The sequence below is a fragment of the Acanthaster planci genome, linkage group LG11 (genome assembly GCF_054643075.1).
Source record: "Acanthaster planci isolate LZ-2023a linkage group LG11, COTS_SCS, whole genome shotgun sequence".
NCBI lineage: Eukaryota > Metazoa > Echinodermata > Asteroidea > Valvatida > Acanthasteridae > Acanthaster > Acanthaster planci.
Genome location: NC_141787.1, coordinates 15,111,714 through 15,136,397, shown reverse-complemented (window position 1 = coordinate 15,136,397; position 24,684 = coordinate 15,111,714). Strand labels below are relative to the sequence as shown.

The following is a 24,684-nucleotide window of genomic DNA, read 5'->3' as shown; positions in this document are numbered from 1 at the left end:
CTGCTTAGTTTAGGACCACACGCACTACCTGCTGGGAAAAGTTTGAGAAGTATATTTCCTCAAAATGGACTTTATTCCTGAATGGGAAGACTAACACGTGCACTAATAGTCCACACACATCAACTCGTTCTTGGTCTGCCCGATGATCAACGGTAGTGACACCGCAGATTCCTTTTTAACCCGTAACACTCCTCAGTCCTCCAACAGGTGAAGGATTGACGAGGGTTAGGGTTACGGACCAATTCTCTTCCCAACAGAACCATTCATGAAACAGAAATGGACATTTTAAGTCTTTGAAATGCTCTCACAACAGTCTATGAACCCAATATTGCCATGGTCACAGAAATGTCCAGTTTCAACTAACAACTGATGACCTAGTGAACTGACAGGTGCATTTGTATTCAGCACTGACACAAAAACTTTGATGAAGTTGGCCAAATGCACATTCTGGTACATGCACTGTGCAGTGTATGTCCCCGACACATTTTGTACATGTACATGGAAACGGGTGTGTTTAACATAGCGGTACAGTACATCTCTGACCCTGCATGTTTACCGAGTCTCCACACTGGCTCCTCCATCTCAAACAAATCATGCAACAAGCGTACCTTCTCTCGTGTCTGTTGAAGGGCGTGGCCACAACAGGGGCCCTGAGGGCGTGGCCAGACCGGTTCCGGAGCCCCTTCATGCTTCTCTTGCGTCCACCAATCATGGTTCAGGCTATGCTGAGGGCCGCTCTAGCTACCAGTGCACATGTATGAGCAGTGCTACAACACAAGTGACAGATCTACGGTACGTTTTACAAGGAGGATGAGTCGGGGTGCTCTTTTTTTAAACACATGAGTAATCTTTACGTACGTGTGCATTATGAGGCCCTTTGTCTGGTCAATTAAATATTGGCCTATCTTTGATTTCTAAGTTCCTGAGACAAGAGGGAACTGCCAACTCCTTGAAAACAGAAAACAGTTTTCATTTAGCCAAACTTCCCATTTCGCACTGTTGTACAACTTTCAGAGTTATTTCTTTCTGGGTCAAAGTCTTTGATGACAAGAACTTTATCTTGCACATTCAATTTGTCCAGAGTTCTCTCACAACAATCAGAATATTACACATTTAAATAAACAACTGATATTTTTCAAAATTTTTTCACAAGTCTTGCTTCTAGAAGTAAATAAGTATACTACAATGTGCAGATTTTTTCCATTTAAATCAGTGAAATATTTGCTCCACTGTACGTGTAACGGTGCACAGAAAAAAAAGACTTACCACAAATCACACACAGCACAGAAAACCTACAAACATGTCCACAGCCCTACGAAAGAAGCAACCTTTTTGCAGGTTCACCAAACCAAACTAAGTCTAGAGCGGAAGTTCGCCTTGAAAGACCTCATTAGCATCTCATGCATATAAATGAGCCTCTTGCACTATCTCCCTGAGGGGCCCAGCAAATACCCAACTGCTCTTGGATAGAAAAAACATAAAGAATGCTCTACAACAGGAAGTCTCCTTTCCTATTGGCTGGACAGAGATAAAAGGTTAGAGTGCGCCAAACACAGCTGGGGGGACACGATGGGTGGGAGATGCCAGTCTGTCTTCGACCAGGTGGCTAGACAATTTGACGTACGGTATGCAGGAGGCACGATGATGCATGAACACGTCAGATACAAGTAATCCTCTTCGGGTGCATCTCTAAGCTGGGAAATCCTGCCATTACAAACACTCTACTGTCAAGAATCCTTCTCGCACGCTCACATGGATGCCCATCAACCACACACATGTACAGTACATGCATGCAGTGCTTACTACGGTATAAGACGGACATGTACGAAGGCTTTTACCAACGGAACGGGAGAGAAAGTAGGGGAATACATTTGAAGAATGTTACTCCTCGCTTTAATAAATGAATTGCCGAGAGGCGATGCCTCAGTAGACATTGTATGCTGTACACGTACACATAAGAAGCAAGACTTGCATCCTGTTTGAATGTCACATGTTGGCATGATACATACATGTACATGTATGAACAGGTGACAAAGGTCACCAACACTAGTGACCTCGAATGTCACCTCAATTCATTTGTTTCAATCTTTAAATTACTGTAAAAGGCACTACTGATCATCACATCCCAAGGTTTGCTGTACAAGTACTTACAAAAATGTACATATGTACATGTCGGCATTAAGACAAGCTTACGGAATATTCATGAGCATTTACGCTGGCACTTAAAAACACGACACGACAACATGCAACTCAGCTCAAACTGTAGTACGGCGACTTTAAAACCGACGCCATAGGCTTTGGTTGATGAAACCTGCTCCAAGTGCCATAGATGTACACAAATCATTCTCAGGGCAAACCCGTTATATATAATTAACATCTCCCCAACGCAAAAATACATCTTGAAAATAGTTCGCGGTACCCGCTGCTTCATTTGACTCGGACCGGCCAGCCGACCCCGGCAAGCTCGGTGGTCGAGTGGTTAAGACATCTGCACTAGTAAGCAGGAGGTCGTGGGTTCGAGTCCCACCCGAGTAAGCTTGTGAGGTTTTTTTCGCAAGCTCTCGGACAAGCACTGAGCATACAGTGTTTATTAATATACGTTGGGTAAGGGCAAACCCGTTATATATAAAATCATTCTCAGACAAATCTGTTCTCCAGATGAGTGCATGATAGGCTAGAAAACACTCATAACTGACCTGAAACCTAAGCTCTAATAGGGCGAAAACGTGTCCAGCTACAAACTATTTAAGGCGGAACAAAAAGTTAAAGACACACCACTGAAACTTAAGCACCAGCGCATCACAGGTTTGACCATCACGCAAGGATGTACATGTACATTAACCAAGTTTGACCAACAGAGGGCTCACTTTACATTTTCTGGTGTGCACCTCTTGTTCACTACACACAATGTACAATGTACATGTACATGTACAGTACATTGTACACAACTAAATAACTAAATATTTTCTGTACATTTCCACCTAAATGTGAGCGACTATATATTTCTACATTTGGGGATGAAAAGCCTTTTTAGCCACTTCCAAAACTATGAAGGCTGGCCCTCCAAACAAACATGATACTTCTACAAATGTACATGTATGTAACGTACATGTATGCAAGTCCTCAAGGTTAAAGAACGAATAAAACTAAATAAATTTCCCCCAATCAATGAACAAAATAAAATGAGAAGCCCAGAATGGAAGAACCCTTTTGGGCTGTTCTCCATGCAGATAATTTCAGCAAATCTGAGACGAGAATTAAATGTGTGCCAATATCAGGTTAAGACATCCAGATATGGAGAGTAGGTGCTGCGATCGAGTTTTTCTAACTTACTAACAGCCCAGGGCACAGCTGAACGAGGTGTGCTCAAGTTAGCCACCTGTAAGAGGCCCCTCTGCCGGGCCTAATGCCACGACGTACTGACCTGAACGTACAATCACACTGGAACTGTCATCAGCAGAAATTGCCCAAGGCAGCAACATCATTAACGAGACTTCCTACGGGCGCGAGGAAGACACTAGGATCAGTGATGTTCCTACCTTTTGGGCATCCTGTCTAATTGTCAAACTTGTGTCCTTCGTCCGGAGGGAAATGCCCGACAAATTTCAGGAAACGTCACACGAAATGCACACCAAGCGATCGTCTTACCCAAGGCTCTGTGTATACATGTCAGTGACTCACTCATTTTCCCCCCAACATTGGCATATCCCTTGACAATGCACACATGTACATTGCAGTATATAAACGGGACAGTACAAAGATGCACAGTTGGGCAGAGCTGGACACTTTGAACTACATGCACTAGTAACAGATGCATCAGGCCTACACAGTGACTAAGTCTTCCCGGATTATGGGCCACAATAGATTTTTGCTAGCCAAAACTGATGTTTTGAACTTAAGTTCCAGTGAACAGGGTGAAGGTACATGTACATGTAATCTACACGTACAAAGATGCAAGTAAACTTGCATTTCTTTCACATAATTTAATAATGCATGCAACTTCAATCTTTCTGAGGTAGATCTTTCAATATCCATCCAGAGATTTAGAAGATTTGTCAGGGCGGAGGACGGTGGACTGTGAATTGAGGAGAGTCGACTGAGGACTGGGGAGAGTGAACTTAGGATGTTGACTGAGGACTACAGATTGAGGACAGTGGACTGAGGACAGCGGACTGTGGACAGTGTTCTAGCCAGGCATTCAAAAGTATATCGGGCCGATACACAGAGCAAAAACCCTGACATGCTGAAAATCCCCCGATACGCAATCGATACGATTCTATTTTCCTGGGGAATGCTAATATTAGGTTTACGAAACACTGCAATCAGAGATTTGAAAAAAAAAATCGTCAAAAACACAGACAAAACGTTACCAGAATATTGGCAAAATACACCGAAAATGAAAGGAATTTCCACAACGCGACATAGTACACACGTCGTACACATGCACAAGTTTCCACAGTATAGCTAGCTCTGTGGAGACATCACGTACGTGTGGCATGCACAATACTGGTTCCCGCCGCGCCGGTGACAAATTAATAGCAAGAGTAGACAGGTTAGGAGCCAGACTACATATTGTGCACAGCCGCGATGGCATATCTGGCAGCACGGTGGTTGCCTGAACCTTTCAAATAGTGTTGCCTCGAAAACTATCGAAGTAAGCTACAACTAACTTGTAACAAAACTTGGTCTTCCTCTCTCTGTAGTTTCTTCTCAAATGCATTTACATCGATGGTTATTTTGATATGCTTTGCCATTTTTGGTAAGACCATGGTGGTTCGGGTACATGCATGGTATTGTACCACATGGCAGCACATCCACGCACGGTCTTGACGTGTTTTTGTATCCGTACTGGGTATCTTCACATTGTAGTGTGGAACAGAGCAGTTTTCTTTATATTTTCAGTATCGTTAATCGTTCTATTTATTATTTCTATTGGATAGTGTATGTTCGTTATTTTAAGACCAAACTTGTTATTATTTTCGGCATAAACATCTAACATTGCAATATCAATAAGAAGAATAAATTTGGAATGATGCTAACTTATATTCTTTTTGACAAATGTTTTAGAACCCAGCAAGAAAGTACAAACAATGGTAGGGGCCTTGGTGCATCAAGTTAATTTTTACATGTAAGTAGGCATGCCTGTTTCTGTATGTACGTAGAATAATCATACATGTTGAGTTAAAACCCAAAGAAACTATTCAGATAGAAGTTTTTCCAAATGAAATGACAACCGAGGTGTAGGCCTGTTAAGCTGTTATTTTTCATTGATGCACATGAAAACAAGTTTGTACCATGGAGCTTCTCAAACTGGACATGTAAACAAGCACAAGTAAAATACTGCTGTGCAGTAATGAAACGTGGATCAGATATCCCATAGTTTATTAGACATTTGCCCCTTTCCTTAGCAACAACACAACAAAAACACAAAGCGAAGCCCCCTCCCCCCCAAAAGTAGAGAAATGGGTAGAAGTCATTCTCAAACTGATAATTACTTTTTACAACGACTGAATGGAGGTGATGGGATCTTAAACAAAGCCGTTATATTTAATGTCATAAATGTTAAACAGCGCCCTCGGGTGTCAAATAATATCCAGTCACATACCCTTCCCCTGCATCCGGCGAGTCGGGCAGATGCCCCTATCCTTTAATTTCATCCTGGCTACTGTGTATGGATGACAGTGGACTGAGGACAGCGGACTGGGAATCGAGGTCAGTGGACTATGGATTGGGGAAAGTGAACCCAGGATGTTGACTGAGGACTGTAGATTGAGGACAGTGGACTGAAGACAGTGGACTGAGGATGGTGGACTGAAGACAGTGGACTGAGGGCTGCGGATCAATGACAGTGGACTGAGGACGGCGGACTGAGGACAGTGGACTGAAGACAGTGGACTGAGGACGGCAGACTGAAGATGGTGGACTGAAGACAGTGGACTGAGGATGGTGGACTGAAGACAGTGGACTGAGGACAGCGGACTGAAGACAATGAATGAAGACGGCGGACTGAAGACAGTGGAACCTTATTACAATATAAATCAGATTATGCTTAAGTGGTGCGTGACGGTGTACATGTCTACAAAGGATATGCTGCTGGATTCTTCCTCTTATTTAAGGAAATCCGGATGGTTCCAAGGAAAAAAATGAACAGGAAACTACCGGTACATGAACACATGATAAAAAAGTCCTGCAGGATACCCGTTCTTTTCTTGTCCAACATTTCTTCAAGGTTTGCCACCGTCAACATCTGTATTTGCACCCCAAAAACTTTAAACAGAAAGAACACACCCGTCAAAACTCAATCTACACGAAGAAATCAATTTTGTGCTGTCACACGTACACACATGCTTGTTACACATATAAAGTGTGGGCTTTCCTTTCTTCTCCTGTGGTTAAGGTAACTAGTGATAATGCTCCTTGTTCTCTAACGAAGCTCCTTTGAGCCGGAGTTTTGAGGATGATTTCCTGGACTGTTCCTCTTCAAGATAACCTTGACCCCAAAATGACTCTGAAGCTGTTTTTCAGAGAGGGGGAAGCATTGTATGGATGTGTGTGAGTCCACACAACGCCACTGCACCCTACATTATAAGGACTTTTTTGGTGTGCAGAGGTCCACACTACGTACATGTATGCCACACCTGCCCATAGGTCTTTGCCAACTGAAAACTCTTCAAGTATGGCAAGGGGGAGGGAGGACGGGCGTGTCTGAGGGTGGAAAGGAAATTTGGCATGTACACACCAGTGTTGTACTCAAGACCACTTACAGGTAAGACCTTCACAAGACCAACTCAAGACCTCCAGTCTGAATTCAAGTCACAAGCTGTTCAAATGAACGGCAGCAAAAGCATTTCTTTGTCACTGTTCACCCTGTTACTTGTGACTGGTCTTGTGTCTGGTCTCGTTTACATGTACAACACTGGAACATACATGTACAATTTACTGACGCACAAAATGTGTATGGATATGCTTGGTCCAACATGCACGTGCAACACTCTACAATTTACTATCCAAACTGATTTTACGTGCACAGGTGTGAGCCAAACCTGAGTACAGTACTACTGCCCCAGTTTTCTGGCGCAACAATAATAGAGCCATCCTGTTACTCAGACAGTCCCTGTGACTGCGCAGCTGTAGATTACAAAAGGTCAGAGTCGTATTTAGACCAAGACAGGAGGATTTTATACCAAGGTTGAGTCTTGTCGGACACAAAAATGTGTGATGCCATGGCTGTGTCTATAATGGGGGCGTCTTTGTCTTTGGCCGTGTTCAACTTTGCCTGTTTTGTGTCTTCTCTAACCCATCTTGGCAATCACAGACCCTAAACTGGAGGAAGTTTAGGGAAACATGTAATTGGAAATAATGACAAAAAACAGGCTTTGTCTATACAGGATTTTCATGGTAGCCATCTTACAGGCCAGTACTTTTGTTCCACAGGGTGTGCACAAAAGGGGTTCCCCTACGGAACAAAGGAACTGCCCTGCAAGATGGCTACTGCACAAAGCCCCTATTGTATTGAATGTGGTGCATTACAAAGGTTTGACTGAGAGACATGTACATGTATTCATCCTTACGACTCGTACCCTTTAAATTGCTTTCATATCATTTTAAACAAATGCCACTTGACCCCTTTTGCTGCTGTTCAGTCACATAAGGAATGAATGGTAAAATTTCACTACTCCAGTCATTGGAAAATCCTGTTGAATAATTCTGCACTGTTGTAAATACTTTATATACACAGTTAACCATGAAGTTAATTTAAGTTACTAGTACATACAATTAGCCTGTAAGTCTCGATCACACATGTACATGTACATGTAGCACACATCGCTAGCCCCCAAGTTTGCTGTGACCCTGCTAAAACCCACAACAGCACTTGGAAGGCATGCAATAAGTCAGTGAATCATAAAGGTGGATGAATTCATTTTGTTTTTGGTTTTTTAATATCTGTCAGGACACTCTGTCTCCACCGTGTCCAAAAATATAAATCAAAATGCGCCACATCATTCAAGATGTCACTCCATGTTTGGCAAACTCTTAAAATAACGTCTTCTTCCTGGAGGCACGGGTATGTTTTCGGTGAGAGAAGCACATGCATGGACGCACATACAAATCCACGTCACGGCATTCTGAAACAAGAAGTCTGTTTTCGTTCTAAATGATGTAGGCCTACATTAAAACTGCAATGATAGCTTACATCGTAAGTCTGCTTCTTCTATGCTGTACACAATGCCCTACCGGGGTCACGCTATTTAGCGTCGACAAGCGTCAACGAGCATCAACAAAGCATCAACAAGCACATTTATGGAATTTTGTTTCATTTAAAATATTAATTAGGCTCCTATTCAATGTATCATACACATCTGAAATGATATTAGAGAGTTGAAATTTGAGTGAACAAGTTGGGGTTGCAGCCCGACCGGCCGGCATCGTGTTTTCATGTGGATGGCAGAGTAAAAAAGATGGCGGCAATCATACATTGCAAAAATTTTTCATTTTTCTGTGAGAATATGGAAGCAAATTCAATGTTTCTCTTACACAGTAGCAGGTCTTAGAGCCTGTAAAACACGATAAAAACCACTTGTAAATGTTTGGAGGGTAGGCCTATTTTCAAGTTGTTGACGCTTGTTGACGTAGATAGGGATGTCTGTCATTGCTTATGGCATGCATGGAACTCTTTTCACTCAAAGTTAGTGCTGTTACACCGTAAGTTACGTTCAAAATACAATGAACCAAGTGACAAACTGGCCTAGGAAAATGACCGGACAATCCTGACATTACCAATGAGAATTGAGGCATTGTCACCACGTCAGGAGTGAGTCACTATACACGATAGACCTGTAAACAGGGCCCGACGAATACTCCTCCGTCGTATACTGGGCCCTGTCCCAATTCATAGGGATTTCTTACGAAAAAATTTACCCGGGATATCCGGGGGCATAACTAAACATCCACTTGATTACATGAGCTGAAATTGGACCGGTATGTTCACTACTTACGGGGTAAACTTTCCGCCAGGTTGCTAATTGTAGAAAACTCGCCTTTTTCTCGTTTGGAGGAAAAAATGTGGCCTTTTTTGCCATTTTCCAACTCTGGACGAATTTTAACCTGACTTGTACATTACACAGATTCCTTTGTATGGTTAAGTAATGGTACCCTGTACGAGAGCCTGTCTAATTTTCACCCAGACTTCAGCACTTACAAATTTCATTAAGATCTGCAAGAGAACCTGTCGATCTACATGTAAGTACTCGTGGAAAATCACGGCTGTTTTGTGTCGCAATACGCAACACCCTTGGCTGGTTCCCTGTCCAGTCACACATGGCTTGCAGCAAATCATTGGTAGCGTGGATCACTCTCTGTGACGTGACACGAAAGTGACGAAACCGCCATCAATTTTGTCTCAGTGGGACAAAATCAGAGTGGGAAAACGGCAAAAAAGGCAACATTTTTTCCTCCAAACGAGAAAACAGTGAGTATTCTGCAATTAGCCACCTAGCGGAAAGTTTACCCCATAAGTAGTGAACATACTGGTGCAATTTCAGCTCATAGTCATAAAATCAAGCGGATGTGTAGCTAGGCCCCTATGCCACCGAATATCCCGGATAAAACTTTTCAAAAGAAATCCCTATGAATCGGGACAGGGCCCAGTATACTATGGAGGAGTATTCGTCGGGCCCTGTTTACAGGTCTATATAGACGATAGCGATAGTATTACTAATACTAGGCCTAGTACTACTAGGCCTACAAAGTACTGCTGCCCTGGCATGACTGGCACTGAGTGTCAGATAATTACAAGTCACGCGACTGACAAAATTAGGGCATAATTGAAGGGGAAAAGTCTCATACTTTCCGGGTGGAGGTCCAAAATCTCCTTCTCCATCTTCGTCGAAGAACATGGTTTCTTGGCGTCCACGGAGCTCAAAGTCCGGCGAACTTGCGGCGGAAGCGATCAGTTTCTCGTGACTCAAAATCTGTCCTCAGTGACCCCTCCTCCCCTCGGAAGCGAAAATGGCCGACTGTCCTGTCTTGCTATAAAACGAGCAGTTGGTGCTGATTCACGTTGACTGCAAAGAAGCCCACCTTACACTTTTCAAACACCAAAGCACGTCGGTGACTGCTTCAAGGTCTTGTGTTCAAATAAGTAGCGACACAGCATTATGAGGGGATTACGAAGATCTAAAATGTCTTCCGACTTCCGTTGCATCACATACACGTTGGGTGGCACACCTAGACAAACACAAAACATTTCATGTGATCGTGGATCACACGTTTTGTCAATGCTTAGCGCCCTCTCTGTATGCATTTGTTCAACGAAGTATTTTTGGACAAATGCGTGTACTATGAAATGAAAAATGAAACCAGCTAAAACGTGCAGCATTCCTTTGATGTATTCTCACGAAAACGATGTGACCAGCAAACATCATATGACGTCTGGTTAAAAACAAGCGTTCTCGGAAAGGAGTCTTAGAAAGACTACAATTAGATCTTTTTAGGCCACACTGTCCCGCAAAGTTAACACTTATTTACTCCAAGTCATTTTAAACTTTTTATTTAGGTGTTGATATAGATACAAAAAGAATTGCTGTTGTTTTTTCTTCTCTCTTTAATCTCTTTTAATTCTGAGTCTGTGGACAGACCAATATACTGTCCGAAACATTGAAGCTGCCTCACTGTTTCTTCTCCAACATAAACTCACAAGAGAATTCCTACTGGCACGATTGCAAACTTACTTCTGTTGCAAGTGATCAATATAGTGTAAAAATTCACCAAAGATATAAAAATATCGTGTATAAAAAGTTCAACGGTCGAGTTCGGGCGGCCTGTTCTTGAGACGGGTTTCTTGTTCTCGCGCTCAAACGGCGGGAAGACGACTCAAGAACACTGTTCTCTGAACAGGATCACACACCATCTCCTCGTCAGGGTTTTACAGGAACACACGGAAAAACTCGTGAGATTTTGATTTTTAAACAGCTGCAAAAAGTAGAGAGATGGCTTCCAAAGCCATGGACAATGGGAAGTTTTGCAAAATTAAGATTAGTTATTTTCCGTAACACAGAAATGAATGTTCCCGTTTATTTAGAAAAGAATTCAGCCCATCCAAACATTAACTCTCGAATAACGTAGCCTACATGGACGCCGCCATGTTGCATGTTGCTTGTCACTTACTACCAGCGATAACCGGTTGTTTGTTCCCAACGTTCGAGCGGCCGACCCACGAACAACAAATCGAGCTGTTCGTCACGATGTTCGGAACATACGGGAACAAGCCGCCCGAACTCGGCCAAAAATCGAGCTGTTCTTGAACATATACGAGAACAAGCCGCCCGAACTCAGCACAGACTAGTCTTGTTTGGGAACGAACTTATTTAAGGGTGCCTACTAACACGACGTACTATAAGCGTAGGGTTCAAATTGGCGTCTCTATGCGCTAAGTGTGACTTCTAAACGACTTTGATTGTTAGTTTCTCTACGATTTCAGAACCAAATTCTATCGATTATCTAATGGTATTTAATTTTAACTTGCAAAGCACTGGGCTCCAGAGATCGCGATCGAGAGTGGGCGTATAGGGCGCCCTCCATTCTGTTCAGTATTTGAATCGCAAACATAGGTGAGACGTTTGTCGCCCTCTGTTGACAGAACTTGGGGAGCGCGACCCGTCCCCCTTTTCAGAGTCCAAGCAATGCTGTCAAAAAGTTGTGACTATGAGATCATCGTTTCCTAATATCGGAAAAATGCCAGGAAACTGTAAACCTGCACTGATGTTTCAAGCGAAGACTCAATGATCACGTGGTCATCGAACTTCCCTTCACTCTGCAGTGGAATCCGGTCTTGCTGATCCCGCAATTCGAGGGATAAGTCGCGCAGCCCTCGAAGTAAAAACAAAACAAAACAAAACAAAATCGAGGCATTTTAGATTAAAATGCGAAAGAAAAATGAAGATGGGGCTCATAGGTGATAAACAGGGCGGTTAAAGTGCCCTTTACTATGATTTTTATGCAGGGAAGTTGGCCTTCTTTGACTCTTAGGACAATATTAAAACGATTTAGCGGCATTTGAATGCTTGGCCAATTTATTTCTCATTTTGTGGCACCCTGTCACAATGTGGCGGATGGCTACTGATGAAAATTGCAGATGTAGCGAAGAAAAGACCAACCGCGAGTTCATGGGCATTTAGGTCGCGTCTCGAACCAGGACTGTCACACCATGGTGCCCGGAACTTGTCATTGTTCTCGGTGGCCTGGACCATGGAGGCTTTTTATAGCTCCATGCCTGGACAGAGCGCCCAAGCTGGCAAAATGCAATGCCGGCGAGGCAGATAGGTACACCGCATTAAGTGGCTTGTGCCGGTCCCGCTCTCTCGCGCCTGATTATTATGTGATATCACGTGCTATGGAAAGTGAGGCGCAACCGACTTCTCTCACATTTGCCTGCACATGTCCACGCTACTCCAGCGGATACTTAAAAACAACACATCAGACAGGTTCATCGTGAACGGTTCTTGCATGCTGTCAGCCTGCGTGAAAGTGATCAGCCAGATCGTTCAACAGCTGTAGTTTTTAGTCATACTTCCTTGGTCAAAGGATCAAGGATATAAAAGCCCCGGTTGGGGTAGATTACTATTGGCTGTTGTGCGTGCGCCGTGCGCCACAGCACCAGAACGGAGAGATAAGGCTCAACGGTAGTGCAGAATTTATGGTGTTTGGTTATTGCAGGCCCATGGGTAAAAATTCTCCAAAACGGGGGAATTAATGAGGAGGTTGATTCCGGCTTGCAACTTTGACACTGGATGTAAGCGTTGGTTTACCGTGGTCACTCTTTCGTGGAAAAATCGCGGAATTGGGTTCAACATCCTTGCATGGTGGACAAGTGAGTCACCGTACGTCGTCTTGCTGAGCCTGATGCCGCGATAACGACGATCATCAACCCCCGACTTTTCTGACTAGACCCCACCGTCCCCCACGTTTCCGTCATCAGGAGATCACAGTCCCGAGAACCACTAGCGATGTATGCGTAAACCACGCACAAGCTGTGTACAGTATATAAATGCAAACGGACGGGACCAGGAATGGGCAGTAGCGAACCTCGAGGGCTGGAATTAATTTTGAAAATATCAGTGCGACGGTTTCGCCACGAGCAGAGACGAAATTACAGCTGACTTTAAAGTCTCGCTGGCGAATCAATCGCCCATTATTATAGTGCAACCGTACCACAACGATTGCCAGCAAACCGTCACCACTCGACGGAGTAACGAGGCTATAAATTGCGCTGCTGCCTTAGAAAAACAATAAGTCCGTGGGGCAAGCAAAGGTGCTGACGTCTGCCAAAGTAGCTCACAGACCGTCGGTACGTCCCGTCTCACCAGTCGCTCGGGGGGAAGTCGGGCCCGCTTACCTCGTTACCCTGCGGACCCTGTGCTGAGTGACTGCCAACGAGAAACAACTGGTGACCCCGAAGTTTACTTGTGTACAGCTAGCGACGGGAAGGCTTTTCCAACCTCTTACAATTATGCGGATTTCTACCGTCTTTCTCTCAGTTCTCCAAGTCTTTTTGTCTCTCACTCTCAGGTTTGGACAAGTACAGGGATTCTTTGTCCGTAAGTGGAGTTTTATTCTCCTTTTTTTGTTTTCCTTTCAGGGAACGTGACGGCGCTCGATGGTGATGATTGCTGTTTTAATGAGCACTGTGTTAATGTTCTCAATTTCCAAACAGTCACGACCGTTTTCTGCATGTACAGTCTGGATCTCGTAAAAATGAAGCGGGAATCCAAAGTTCACGATCTTGGCAGACTGGGAACAGATGTCGTACTTTCCCCGAGAAGTTGGTATAATCACAAAATGCATGCATTGTTGTGTATAAAACTCCGAGGTTTGTTAGTGCACGGCCTATATTAGTAAATTCAATAAAGCTGTCTTCATATTTAAACTTCGAACAAATGAATCCTTTTCTTAAATATTTTATTCTGTTTTTCACCAGGTCAGTTGGAGCGGCTATCATTTAAGAAAGTTAGAGTTAGGCGAAAAGCGATATATAGGCGACGACAATTTCGGTTTTTCACAGTTGCGATAGTAATTAAAAATTTTCCGTCCCTTTCGCTTCATTTCCCACCAAATCCAATCGATTCGTTTTCTTTACACTACAGACGCAGGCGAGGAATAAAAATACCAAATTTCTAAACCACTATACAGGATAATCAACAAAAAAGTACCGTTGTTAATTGCGTATCTGAATTTAAACGGCTGGTCATTGCTAATCAAAATCATAAAGATACTCATCATTGGAGATTGAAAAGATTTTCGGGGGGGGGGTATTCAGAGAGATTAGGCCTACACTGTAAGAAAAAGGCCCTCGCTTTGCGGTTTCTTGACGTAGTGCCAAAGACTTATCGCTTCAGAAACAAAATTGAGGTTGTTGATTTGTTGTAGCAAACCTGAAATACTTTTCATTATTGTTTGGTGTTAGTTTCGGCTTTGTTGTAACAATAATATGGCTACTTTCTCCGATATATATTACGTCTTTCAAACTGGACTTTGTTCCCTTATACCCAGTCGTTTAACCCCCTCTGCCGTGAAGGCGTTTGTTACGCTGTTTTTGGGGGGGTCCTAGGCAACCACCCCACTCCCCCTTTTTCGGAGAAGTATCTGCGAAATACAGCCTGCACGCGTCATGATTCAGTACGCCCACCCACCGGGCGTGTCGATGTTTCGTCTGGCGTTTATAGTAGCTGGAAGTTATGGCCTTCATGATATCACGGTATGGCATGTCTGGCTGCTGGCTGACACTGTTGTTTTTTTAATAGGTCCTTTAAAATTGAATTTACAGTGAAGGGAAATATTTATTTATCACATCGTGGACGTTTAAGGAGTCGTCTGTTGCCTCTGGTTTCGTTTTTTGCCGAATAACAGTGTTACGATACCGTAGGAATCTAAAACCGAAAATAAAATTAATCGAATGAATCCCATACAAGAAAACAGTGCACATAGCTTAATACTTCGTACTTGCTTTCAAAACGAACGCCGTCGTCGGCCATCTTTGTTATGTCCCCTGACAACGTCACTTATACACCAATGGAAAATGGGCAGGACTTCAGAAGGCTGCCTATTTTGGGTCTATAGTTCTGGGCGAGTCATCCAGACTGGAGGCTGTCCTTAATTGAAGTCGGAGGTCGGGCTTAATTTTCTCCCCCTTTTGTCAGAAAAATATCCCAAAGTAGCTGACAGCTTTCGTCCATGAGGGCTGGATTTAAGCACACTTCCCCCTAAAGTCTCCCGCCTGAAAAGCACCGTAGCCTGGCAGCCCACCATGTTCAAGAAGTATCCGCCAAGATTTAAATTCTGGCTGCCAAGTTTACATTTTGGATGCTACATAAAGATTCTGGAGTAACACAAAAACCAAAAGTCAACAAGTGTCTAAAATACTTTTCTTCCACTGGATTTAATGTACACGCAGAGGCGGATCTAGGGGGAAGGGTTGCAACCGCCCCCCCCCCATTCAGCCGCGGACTAAATGGAACTACCAGTGAAACGACGGGAAATGAGTACCAGAAAAAATTCTGGACAAGGATTGCGCCGTCCATCTATCCATCTACATGTAAACAATTACATCGATTTCCGCTGGATCAAAGATGGGGCCCAACCCGTCGCCGCGAGCGGTCTGTGAACAATAATGTATACAACCGTGTCGCCCATCGGCCCTTCCCCCTTTCCCTGAAAGCTAGATCTGCCCCGATATGTGCATCTCTAAGATGCCACAAAAATTCATAAGACCTGAACTCGTCTTTTTTCGAAGTGGATGTATCCCCCCCCCGGAGACTCGTGCTCCCTTCTGCACCCTTGTGTGCCTCCGAGAAAGTTTTACTCCAAGTTGGCCATTGCATGGGCTACTCCTGCATTTCAGTACTTTCATCAGTCCCATACCAAGTCTAAAATTTAGAACTCGGACAACACTGCCTTGTTTACAAAATAATAAAGGACTTGATGACAGTGCAAGCTAAAATCCCAAATTAGCCACACGTGGAGAAAAACCTATATAGGTTTAACCATGAGTTCTTATTCCTCCGTGGTTTAACAAGTATTTTATCGTGTTTCATTTAATATTTTGTGAAAGTATACAATGTGTTCTTTCTTGTTTCAATGCATGATTTATTCTATTTTTAAACGATTGAAAATGAGAAGAACAAAGATAGATCAGCTGTCTATGCAAGTCCTTCGCTCCCTTGAATGTTTTTTGAGATTGTGGTCACTTTTTTAGTTCCAAGTGTTTTTTCCACATGCTATTTTTTGTCTGCCGTTTGTTTTGAACTGTCAAATCCGAAGCGGAATTTCAAATGTCGGTTCACTTTTTCTGGCTCTCCCGATGACCCCTCAAACATCCGCTGCTGTACAGGCGAGAAGATTGGAGGACTTAAATGGGTTGGATTGGACCGGCGGCTGTTCTATGCAGATATCGACTGAACTTTGGTTAGCGGTTTCCTGCCCTTAAAATAACCATTTATAGCTCCATGAAATGACACACCGAACATTCCCAATACCCTTCGCGGCACCCTTGATAAGCGAGGCAGCTCAGGTGGTAGCCTTGATTCCAGCACGTGGCCATAGTTTGCACCTTTGGATTAACAGCAAAAGACGAAACAGCATCAGGCCAACCCAGGCTTGCATGAACGTTTATTTTTCCACAATAAATATGACTATACCCGGCATTTCAAAGAGCTCAGCTTGTAGACAGTTATGGACTTGAGATTTGATTTATATTTAAAACTGAACCGTTCGGGGCAAGTCCTCTTGTCCCTAGCGTCATCACACAACTATGTTTGGTTGCAATTTACGCTCAGCTTTTGTGTTGCCCATACGTTGTACTTTAGCCAGATCAAAGGTACAGTGATGTACCGTATTTTTGAAACAGGATTTCAGTTGTAAATTTCCGAAGACCGCAGTAACGCTCCTGGTGATAGGTTCCCCAGGAACAGTAGAGCCAAAAAGCTCCCGACCTGGTTTTCGTGAAATCGCGTGTCCTGATGGACTGCACAAACACAGAGCAAGTTTCCGCTCCCTGCCAGTGAGAGGTTGATCCCCCCGAGAAACATAATATTTTTCAATTTAACCACTGATCAATACAAAGTCACGAAAAGGCAGCTGAAATAAATGGGAGATGTTTTGATGGTCTGTGATACTTGAGGTGTATAATTGACAGGACAGCACACTGCCCCTCTATTAATAAATTAATACATGTTTTCTTGCAGTCCAGAATGGTACAGTTTAAGGGGAATTCAATTAAGCTTTTGCCCCATGGCCAGTTTTAAGTTTACCACAAAGCTGAAGATTTTCTTGGTGATATGTCCATTTAACGAAAAATAGGTGGTAGGCCTATTGGGTGGCGCCGAACTTTAATTACAAGACTAATCTTTCAGGTATAACGTTTAAAATTCTTGACTTTTTGTCTTCTAAGTTCTTCCATGGACACTATTGCCTTGTTGAATGAATGATCCCCGAGATGGACCAAGAGAGGGCGCAGCTTTTCCTAGGCTCCTTTGGTAGGAACTGCACTTGGCTGGTCCACAAACGACTATGAAATGCACGCGTTACGACTGAATCGCTACCAACAAAATGAGCATTCCCCGACCAACTTGGCTCTTTTCAACCGTTGAGGGGGTGCTTCTGATAAAGTTCGGATTCTAACTTCCTAAATTTGTCCCATGTCCAGGTCCAAATCACTTAGCCACGGCAGGAATTTACACACGACTAAATGGGAACTGGCCACGGCCACTGCCATTGACTCGTGCGAAGTTCAAGCCGTAGCCAAGTGATTCGGACACGGCCTGTGCTATGATTCATAACCGTGCCAATTTTGTAAGTCAAGGTTGCATAATTTGTGTCTCTTGTGAAAGAAATCTTGCCTTTTAATGATACTTTGTTGTTTCTCTTTGCGTTTTCCGCCATTGATAGCATTCTGTCCCGACAACCGCCGGTTCGCGAACGGGTTCATCAAGTATAAGAACCTTCCCCAGGGGGTCAAGACTTTCTACTCACGGGCGCAGCTGACCACCGGCGCGCTTAAGATATACAAATGTCACCGGGGATTTATCCTCAAGGGTTCCCCGTCCTCCGAGTGTATCAACGGGGAGTGGACCAACAAGACGCCGAGATGTGTCCCAGGTACGAAGCATCTGAGTTATCGCGTCGCGTTGTCAGTGACGTGTCTTCACAAAGAACGCACTTTGAGTATTCTGTGGAATTTTCTTAAAGTTCTGAAAACAACGATGTTGATTGTAGACACACGAGAAACTAAAGCTGTCCTGTGGAAAAGGTAAAAAAGAGAGAGGTTTTACTTGCAATTTAGCTAGGATATTTGTTCTAAGTTCCGAAACCAACTTAGGTTTGCAGTGGTAAGCTGGAAAGATGTTTCTTTTCAGGGAATGGGGATGTTCATGAGCGTAACGAGGGTGACCGGGGTACCTGGAACACACTTTTTTCAAGGGCACTTAAAGCAAATGAATCGCTGCTTAACAGTGTTTGTGCATGTTTCAAAATTTCGAGGGGGGGGGATCGGGAGGATGGGCTTTTGCTGGGGGCTCCTTAGGTAGCCCCCGCCACGAAGTTACGCCCTTTGCTAAGAGGATTGGTGCCATTTCAGAAATCAAGTTTCTCTGTCTGCTTTAATTGCGACAACGGTTTTGCGAGTTGTACTTTTTGGAGTTGAGCAAAAGCTTATCTGATACCTTCCATCCGAATCGGTAATACCCATTAAATTTCACCAAACTCTCCGAGGTATGAATTTTACTGTTTCCCCGAACTATACTCCTACTAGCCGGTTGTGAGAGGCTACAGCCTACCGTCAACAACTACGACACGGTCCAGTACACCAACGAGCAGCGGTCAGACGGTTCCTACCGGCACGGCACCGTGGTGCAGGTGTACTGCCAGCGGGGCACGTCACTGGTGGACGGGGACGGCTCGTCCACCTGCACGGCCGGCGAGTGGCTACCGGACATCCCGTTCTGCCTGACCCGCGAGACGCTGACGGCCGACGCGGACCCCATGAATGCTGATCGTAAGTGGCTGAGTTTTTTTGGTCGGGCTGTGGGGAAAAGTTCAGGAATACAGGCCTCAACAAGTTCTGAGGGGGTGTCAGGTTCGAGATGCTTAAACTCTCCGACCCAAACTCTATCCTCACCGTCATCAGTGAAGTCACTTTTGTCGTGGTTCGATTTGCCCGAAATTTCGTTCTAAGTGAAAAGAATTAAATATACCAATTGCATCTAGAACCCTGACACGTCGGGCTCCAATATCCTCTGGCAAACTACTCATTTACCACAAATCACTAGTTTACAAACACACAAATTGCAGCATTTTAGTGCCGATTTATTTTAATGTCATCTTTCCCCCACTGTGCAATAGATGTGTGTGAGCTGCCTCAACTGTGGTCGGGCACCTACCTCAACGACGCCTCGGACTCCGTGCGTGACGGCACGGAGGTGGAGTACGAGTGCTTCCCGTTCGCCGAGCGAGCCACCGACACTCCTGTGCAGTGTTACCGGGGAGAGTGGTACCCAGACTCCCCGATGTGCGTTGAAAGTAAGGGTACTATTTTGCAGTTTTTGTGTGTCTTAAAAATCCTTGAGTTTCATCTTTCATCCGTTTTTAATGAAGGTTATTCATTTCTGTCAGGCTCCTCTGCTTCATGTCTGTCCATGGCTTCCACTTTTCTCCCTGAAATTCCACAAGGGTTAGCACAACCGAATAATATTCGAATACCCGAAATAAGCGAATACTATAATATAATATAAAGCGAATAATAGTAATAAAATTATGTTCGAATTTTAAAAATCTTCATGACCACCATTTATGTCGTTATCATCAACATCATCACCGACAATTTTTTTATTACTAAACAGCGTCAGCTATTATGACAGCAGGAATAAGCTCTGCTTGGACATCATTCTCGCCTTGTTTTGGCATTTGTGAAAGGAACCATTCTGAATACTCCGCTATGCAGAATTCTTAGCAATCGACCTTTCCAAGGGCAATCAAGTCCAATGCTAAACTTGATTGTGCCTTCCTCAAAATAGGACTCTCTCCCAACACTCTGTGACTTCGGTAGAATTTCAAAATGAATTCAGCTCTGACTTTTTTTTATGGAAAACAGAAAGCTGTGTGATTCCTGACCTTCCGCCCTACGTTCTCATAACCAACGACCTGAGCGATCCCAAGAGGCTAAACCACGGTCTGCACCTGCAGTTTTCGTGCGAGAAGGGCTACCGCAAGGTTCGAGGTGACGATGAGATCGGATGTTGGTTCGGAGAGTGGACGGGCAACGTACCGAGGTGTGAACTAGGTACACGATGGACATCATCTGTCGTATTCTTCACTTGAGGGAGCCCTCTGCCGATACGTGGAAATGTTCTCACTTGAAAGCTTGCAGTCCCGACGACTGAAGCTTGGACAGAAGCGATACACCCAAGGGTCATTTCATTCAAGATTTTCTCAAGACTCGAGAATAATTCTGTAAATCTCACCAACGGTTTCCAACCCCCTCGTTGATGTTTCTTCAAACCACTGCCTCAGTGGTTTGGATCAATCTGATGATTTTTGAAGAATATAATTAAGAATGATACGAGTTACTTTTGTACTTTTCTCAGTTGAAAATAATCCCACATAAAAAGAACACTAACATATAATACAAAACTCCTCTGAGAATAAATGCCAAAATACAGAATATTGCCCCAGTTGACTTAAGGCCTCTGGTTCTTGTACACATGAATTTAGACTCTTCTGAAGATTTTTCCACTTGCGGCGTTTCTGGAGACATCACGCAGCCTATCCGAGGCCGTGTCATCGGAGGGTTCGACGCCAACGATGCCGCTTGGCCGTGGCAGGCCGCGCTGTACTGGCAGAGGGATGACGGCTCGGTAAGTGGGGAAGTCTTAGATATTCATATAAGATTCGTACAAGACGCAATAGGGGAAATAGGTATTTATTTTCAGGATTCAGGGCATGGTGATCATTTAAGTTCCACCTCATAGAATCATTCACAGCATCATAAAGATGACTTAAAATTGTGCACAATGTATCAGCAAGAATTCATGATCAATTCATGAGTTTTCTAATTCACCAGAAATATTTCAAAGCACAGAGCATGCGCAATCGGTGGAACGCATCACGTGCTTGAAATTACCTATGGTGGTCTGGGAAATCTTCGGGAAATGTTTGACAGTGCTTACACTTGACAGTGTTTCTTTGGCATTGCTACGTAGTTTTCTGTTGTTAGTCACAAAGAAACCAACACATAAAAAACGGGAATCAAAATAAAACACCTAGGGACGCAAGCAAGTGAAATACCGAGGATATGGTGCAAGACAATCGCTTTCATTTATTTCCAGTGGTTTTTCTTCTGTGGCGGGACTTTGGTGGAACAGAACTGGGTCCTATCGGCAGGTCATTGCTTTGGGTACGATGAGGACATAGCCCGACTACAGGTTAGACTAGGTAAGCTGTAACCTCGATCCCCGCTCGATGGGATTTCATCTCTCTCTACTTCAGGCTCATTCCATGCTGTCCGAAGCCGTGAGGACGGATAGGCCTAAAGTTCTTTTTATGCACAGTATGATGCGACGTCACATTTGCGACACCTCGCTTTTTTACTGTGACTTTTCTGAATTTTTTCACCTTTTACTCACAACTTTCGTTAATGTGTTTCTCTCGATGCATTTCCACGCTTTCTTGTTCAGGACTGACAAATCGCGAGCGGGACGGCGGAACGTACAAAGAGCAGGTCTTCAACATTGACGGCTTGTACTTACCCAAGCAGCATGATTTCATCAACTTCGACTACGACATCGCCCTCTTGCATCTAGCTGCACCGGCTGTCCTCAACACCTTTGTCAGGCCGGTATGCCTTCCTGAGGTACCTGGACCAGAGGATGATGTAGGTAAGTTGTTAGTTGTGGAAAGATCGCTGGTAAACAGTTCAGTGCATGCGAGTTTAAATATACATGTACGTTACTCCACTGGATAATAGATATAATGTTCTCTAAAGGAAATGGTTTGGCCAATCATAGAGGTTGTTAGAAATCATCAATGTCGATAAGAACAGACAACGAATGAGACAGGTCCAAACGTTGCCCGAACGGCATGTTTGGCAAATTCAAAGAAAGTTCTTATGAATATGAGAAGATGTTGTCTAGGGGTCATTACAACATTACCAAACAAAATTAATTATCGAAAACGCCTAGTGGTCAGTGTGGACAAAGCAATGAAATTCTGTCCATCCAATGGAGGGCAGCCTGTGGTACTGCACATAATACCAGAATTTGTTACTATAATGGCTAATTTTTGAGGGCTGTTTTGTAAGGAATATCTGCAGCGTAATCTAAATCAAATTGTTAAGATTTTTTTTGCTGACGGACCGCTTTCCCCTAAACCAGACGCTTTGATCGAAGTGGACGAGTTTGCCATGGTCCTAGGCTGGGGCCACAGCTCTCCCGTGCCCGCCAACAGCAGCCGGGGCAGCGACTTCGAGGAGGGCCTCCAACAGCTAGAGATGCCCCTGCGCACCGACACCACCTGCATCAACAGCCTGATCCGCATCGGCGAGGAGCCCGACCAGTTCACCCCTCACATGTTCTGCGCAGGCTACAACCGCAAGCTGCGGGACGCCTGCTTCGGCGACTCCGGCGGGCCGCTGATGCGCCGCGTCTTCCCCCCGGCAGCCAGCGAGAGCGACTGGCGATGGGTGCAGATCGGCATCGTCAGCTCGGGGAAGGGTTGCGCGGTGAAGGGACAGTTCGCCTTCTACACCCACGTGCCCAAGCTCATGTGGTGGGTAGAGTCGGTCATGAAGGGCAACCATACGCCCTCAGAGCACGACATGTATCTGGTATGATTTTGGAGGACACCGTAGTCGAGGAAACGAACTTGGAAAACAAAAACACCGTGCAGTTTACTTGAGCTTAAGCGGGACAGACAAGATGGGGCTGTTAAAGTGAGGAAAGGGCATGATAAAGTGAACGATGGAGATACCGAAGTTTCTTTCGCTACTTTATTTCATCATTTTCCCTTCAGTTTCCAAAAATCTTTTTCCCCGCTCCCACTTACATACAAACCTCTTGATGCACGTTTGTTAATAAAATACATTTTTGATGCCCAAACCTCATAATCCCTTTGGTTACGTGCTATGTAAGCTATCTTTCACTTTTAAAATAACGTTCCTTTTTATTCGACAAATTTGATTGTTTTAATTGTTTACTATTTAATAGTGCCTCCTTTTAGTCTCTTTAGGTTTTGTGTTTCTGTTCTTTGTTTCTGTTGTGTCTGTAATGTTTCTTTTAAGAATTAATGTTATATCAAAATGTAACGAATTTCGAACGAGAGAGTGTTGATTTAAAACACCATCTATGCAACCCTATTGTAAACAAAATTTGTTCAAAGTTTACTCAAAATAACAATACAACAATGTTCAAACACTCTATAATCCACGATTCACATTCTAAGAATGAAAATAAAGGTTATTAAGTGTAATCAGACTTTTTTCGTCTAAATTTGTGTGGTGATCAGAAAAATGCAAGGCTGTCACGCACGGTTTACGGCGTGCGAGTCATTTCCAGTCTTTGCATGGCGCCACCGCATAGGGTCCCCAGATAATATCGACTATTGGCCGACGGGGTGAATTGGATATTGTTCGCCTTGGCTAAAAAATCCATCAAATGATTTGTCTTTACTGATGAGGATTTGATTTGTGACAAGGACGAAGCACTTAGCACTTGAGTTGTGCTCAATTTCGCTGGCGTCGCGCCGCGTCGTCCCATCGCCCCGACGCCACGACGCGACGATACTCGGTTCCGTCCCGTCGTGCCGTCGCGTCGAGGTGCCGCTTCCTTTTATGCTGTGTTTTATTGCTTTATGTCGTGCTGTCGCGTCGTACTGTCTCGTCGTGCCGTCGCATTATGCTCTCGCCGTTGCGTCATTACTGGTGGAATTAGGAAGCGCCCTCAGAGACGGAGTTAAGTTCAATACAAATAGATTTTTCCTGATTAAATCTTGTAGGCCCTATCTGTGCATTCCACCAAATTGTTGGATTTCTGCACGCAAGCTCATTAATATTTTGTGATCCCACGGGGTGTGCCATAATCAGGGGGGTCATAGAAATTTTTCTATAAATCATGAAGTTGGGACTGGCAGTTTACAGTTCGGGATATTTCTTTCACATAAAGCCCCAAATTGCGAGCCTATTTTGGATAGAGGCGGGCGGCTACATTCAGAGCTGAGCACATAGCTTTACTTCTATTGGGGGGGGGGTATCTTCGGGGAAAGGCGAATAAAAAAAACACGTGGTTGACCTCCAAAAAACTGAAACGAAAAGCGATCTTCTGGCCATAATCTTGAACTTCCAGTGAAAAAACGGAGGTCAACCTCTTCCTGAAAGTCAACAATTTTGGTCTGATTTGGCACTGTTTTCTATGGGCGTGTATTTCGTGTAGAGCATTCCTGTGCACGTTCATTATTTTTTTCCCCAGGACTTGTGAAATACGCCCTCTATTGGCCTTAGTGATCACCAGCTTTTTTTTAGAAACAGTAAGGCACGACGGCACTACTATACGGCAGTGCGACGACACGACGCGACGGCAAGACATCAGGACGCGACAGCACGACTGCAGGACGCGACGTCACGACGGCACGATACGATACGACGGC

At 44.2% G+C, this 24,684-nt stretch overlaps 2 protein-coding genes across 11 annotated transcripts in view; one reads left to right on the top strand and one right to left on the bottom strand.

Annotated features, from left to right (window-relative positions):
- Positions 1-10,031, bottom strand: part of fkbp15 (FKBP prolyl isomerase 15) — a 54,246-nt gene extending 44,215 nt beyond the window's left edge. For 4 of the 10 annotated variants that reach the window (XM_087143019.1, XM_087143021.1, XM_087143022.1 and 1 more), the window contains exon 1: positions 609-762. In XM_087143019.1, coding sequence (XP_086999145.1) covers positions 609-712 — 104 coding nt within the window. In that variant the 5' untranslated portion in view covers positions 713-762. Of the gene's footprint in view, positions 1-608; positions 765-9,846 lie in introns of those variants that run through there. The other 6 variants (XM_087143020.1, XM_022229356.2, XM_087143026.1 and 3 more) reach the window with 4 other exon arrangements.
- Positions 10,032-12,191: 2,160 nt separating this feature from the next.
- LOC110976431 (clotting factor C-like) lies at positions 12,192-23,516 on the top strand. The gene is made up of 9 exons (XM_022229691.2): positions 12,192-13,595; positions 17,941-18,150; positions 18,803-19,045; positions 19,393-19,569; positions 20,141-20,329; positions 20,761-20,903; positions 21,375-21,480; positions 21,723-21,923; positions 22,419-23,516. Exons 1-9 carry the CDS (start codon positions 13,508-13,510, stop codon positions 22,874-22,876), a joined length of 1,815 nt encoding a protein of 604 aa, XP_022085383.2. The 5' UTR covers positions 12,192-13,507; the 3' UTR covers positions 22,877-23,516.
- The last annotated feature ends 1,168 nt before the right edge of the window (positions 23,517-24,684 follow it).

Bases quoted from the DNA above. Each gene is read 5' to 3' on its own strand.
- LOC110976431 (XM_022229691.2), top strand. From the start codon at position 13,508: ATGCGGATTTCTACCGTCTTTCTCTCAGTTCTCCAAGTCTTTTTGTCT. The intron at 19,570-20,140 runs GTAAGGGTACTA...TATGGAAAACAG, and splicing joins CTCCCCGATGTGCGTTGAAA to AAAGCTGTGTGATTCCTGAC. The intron at 21,924-22,418 runs GTAAGTTGTTAG...CCCCTAAACCAG, and splicing joins TGGACCAGAGGATGATGTAG to ACGCTTTGATCGAAGTGGAC.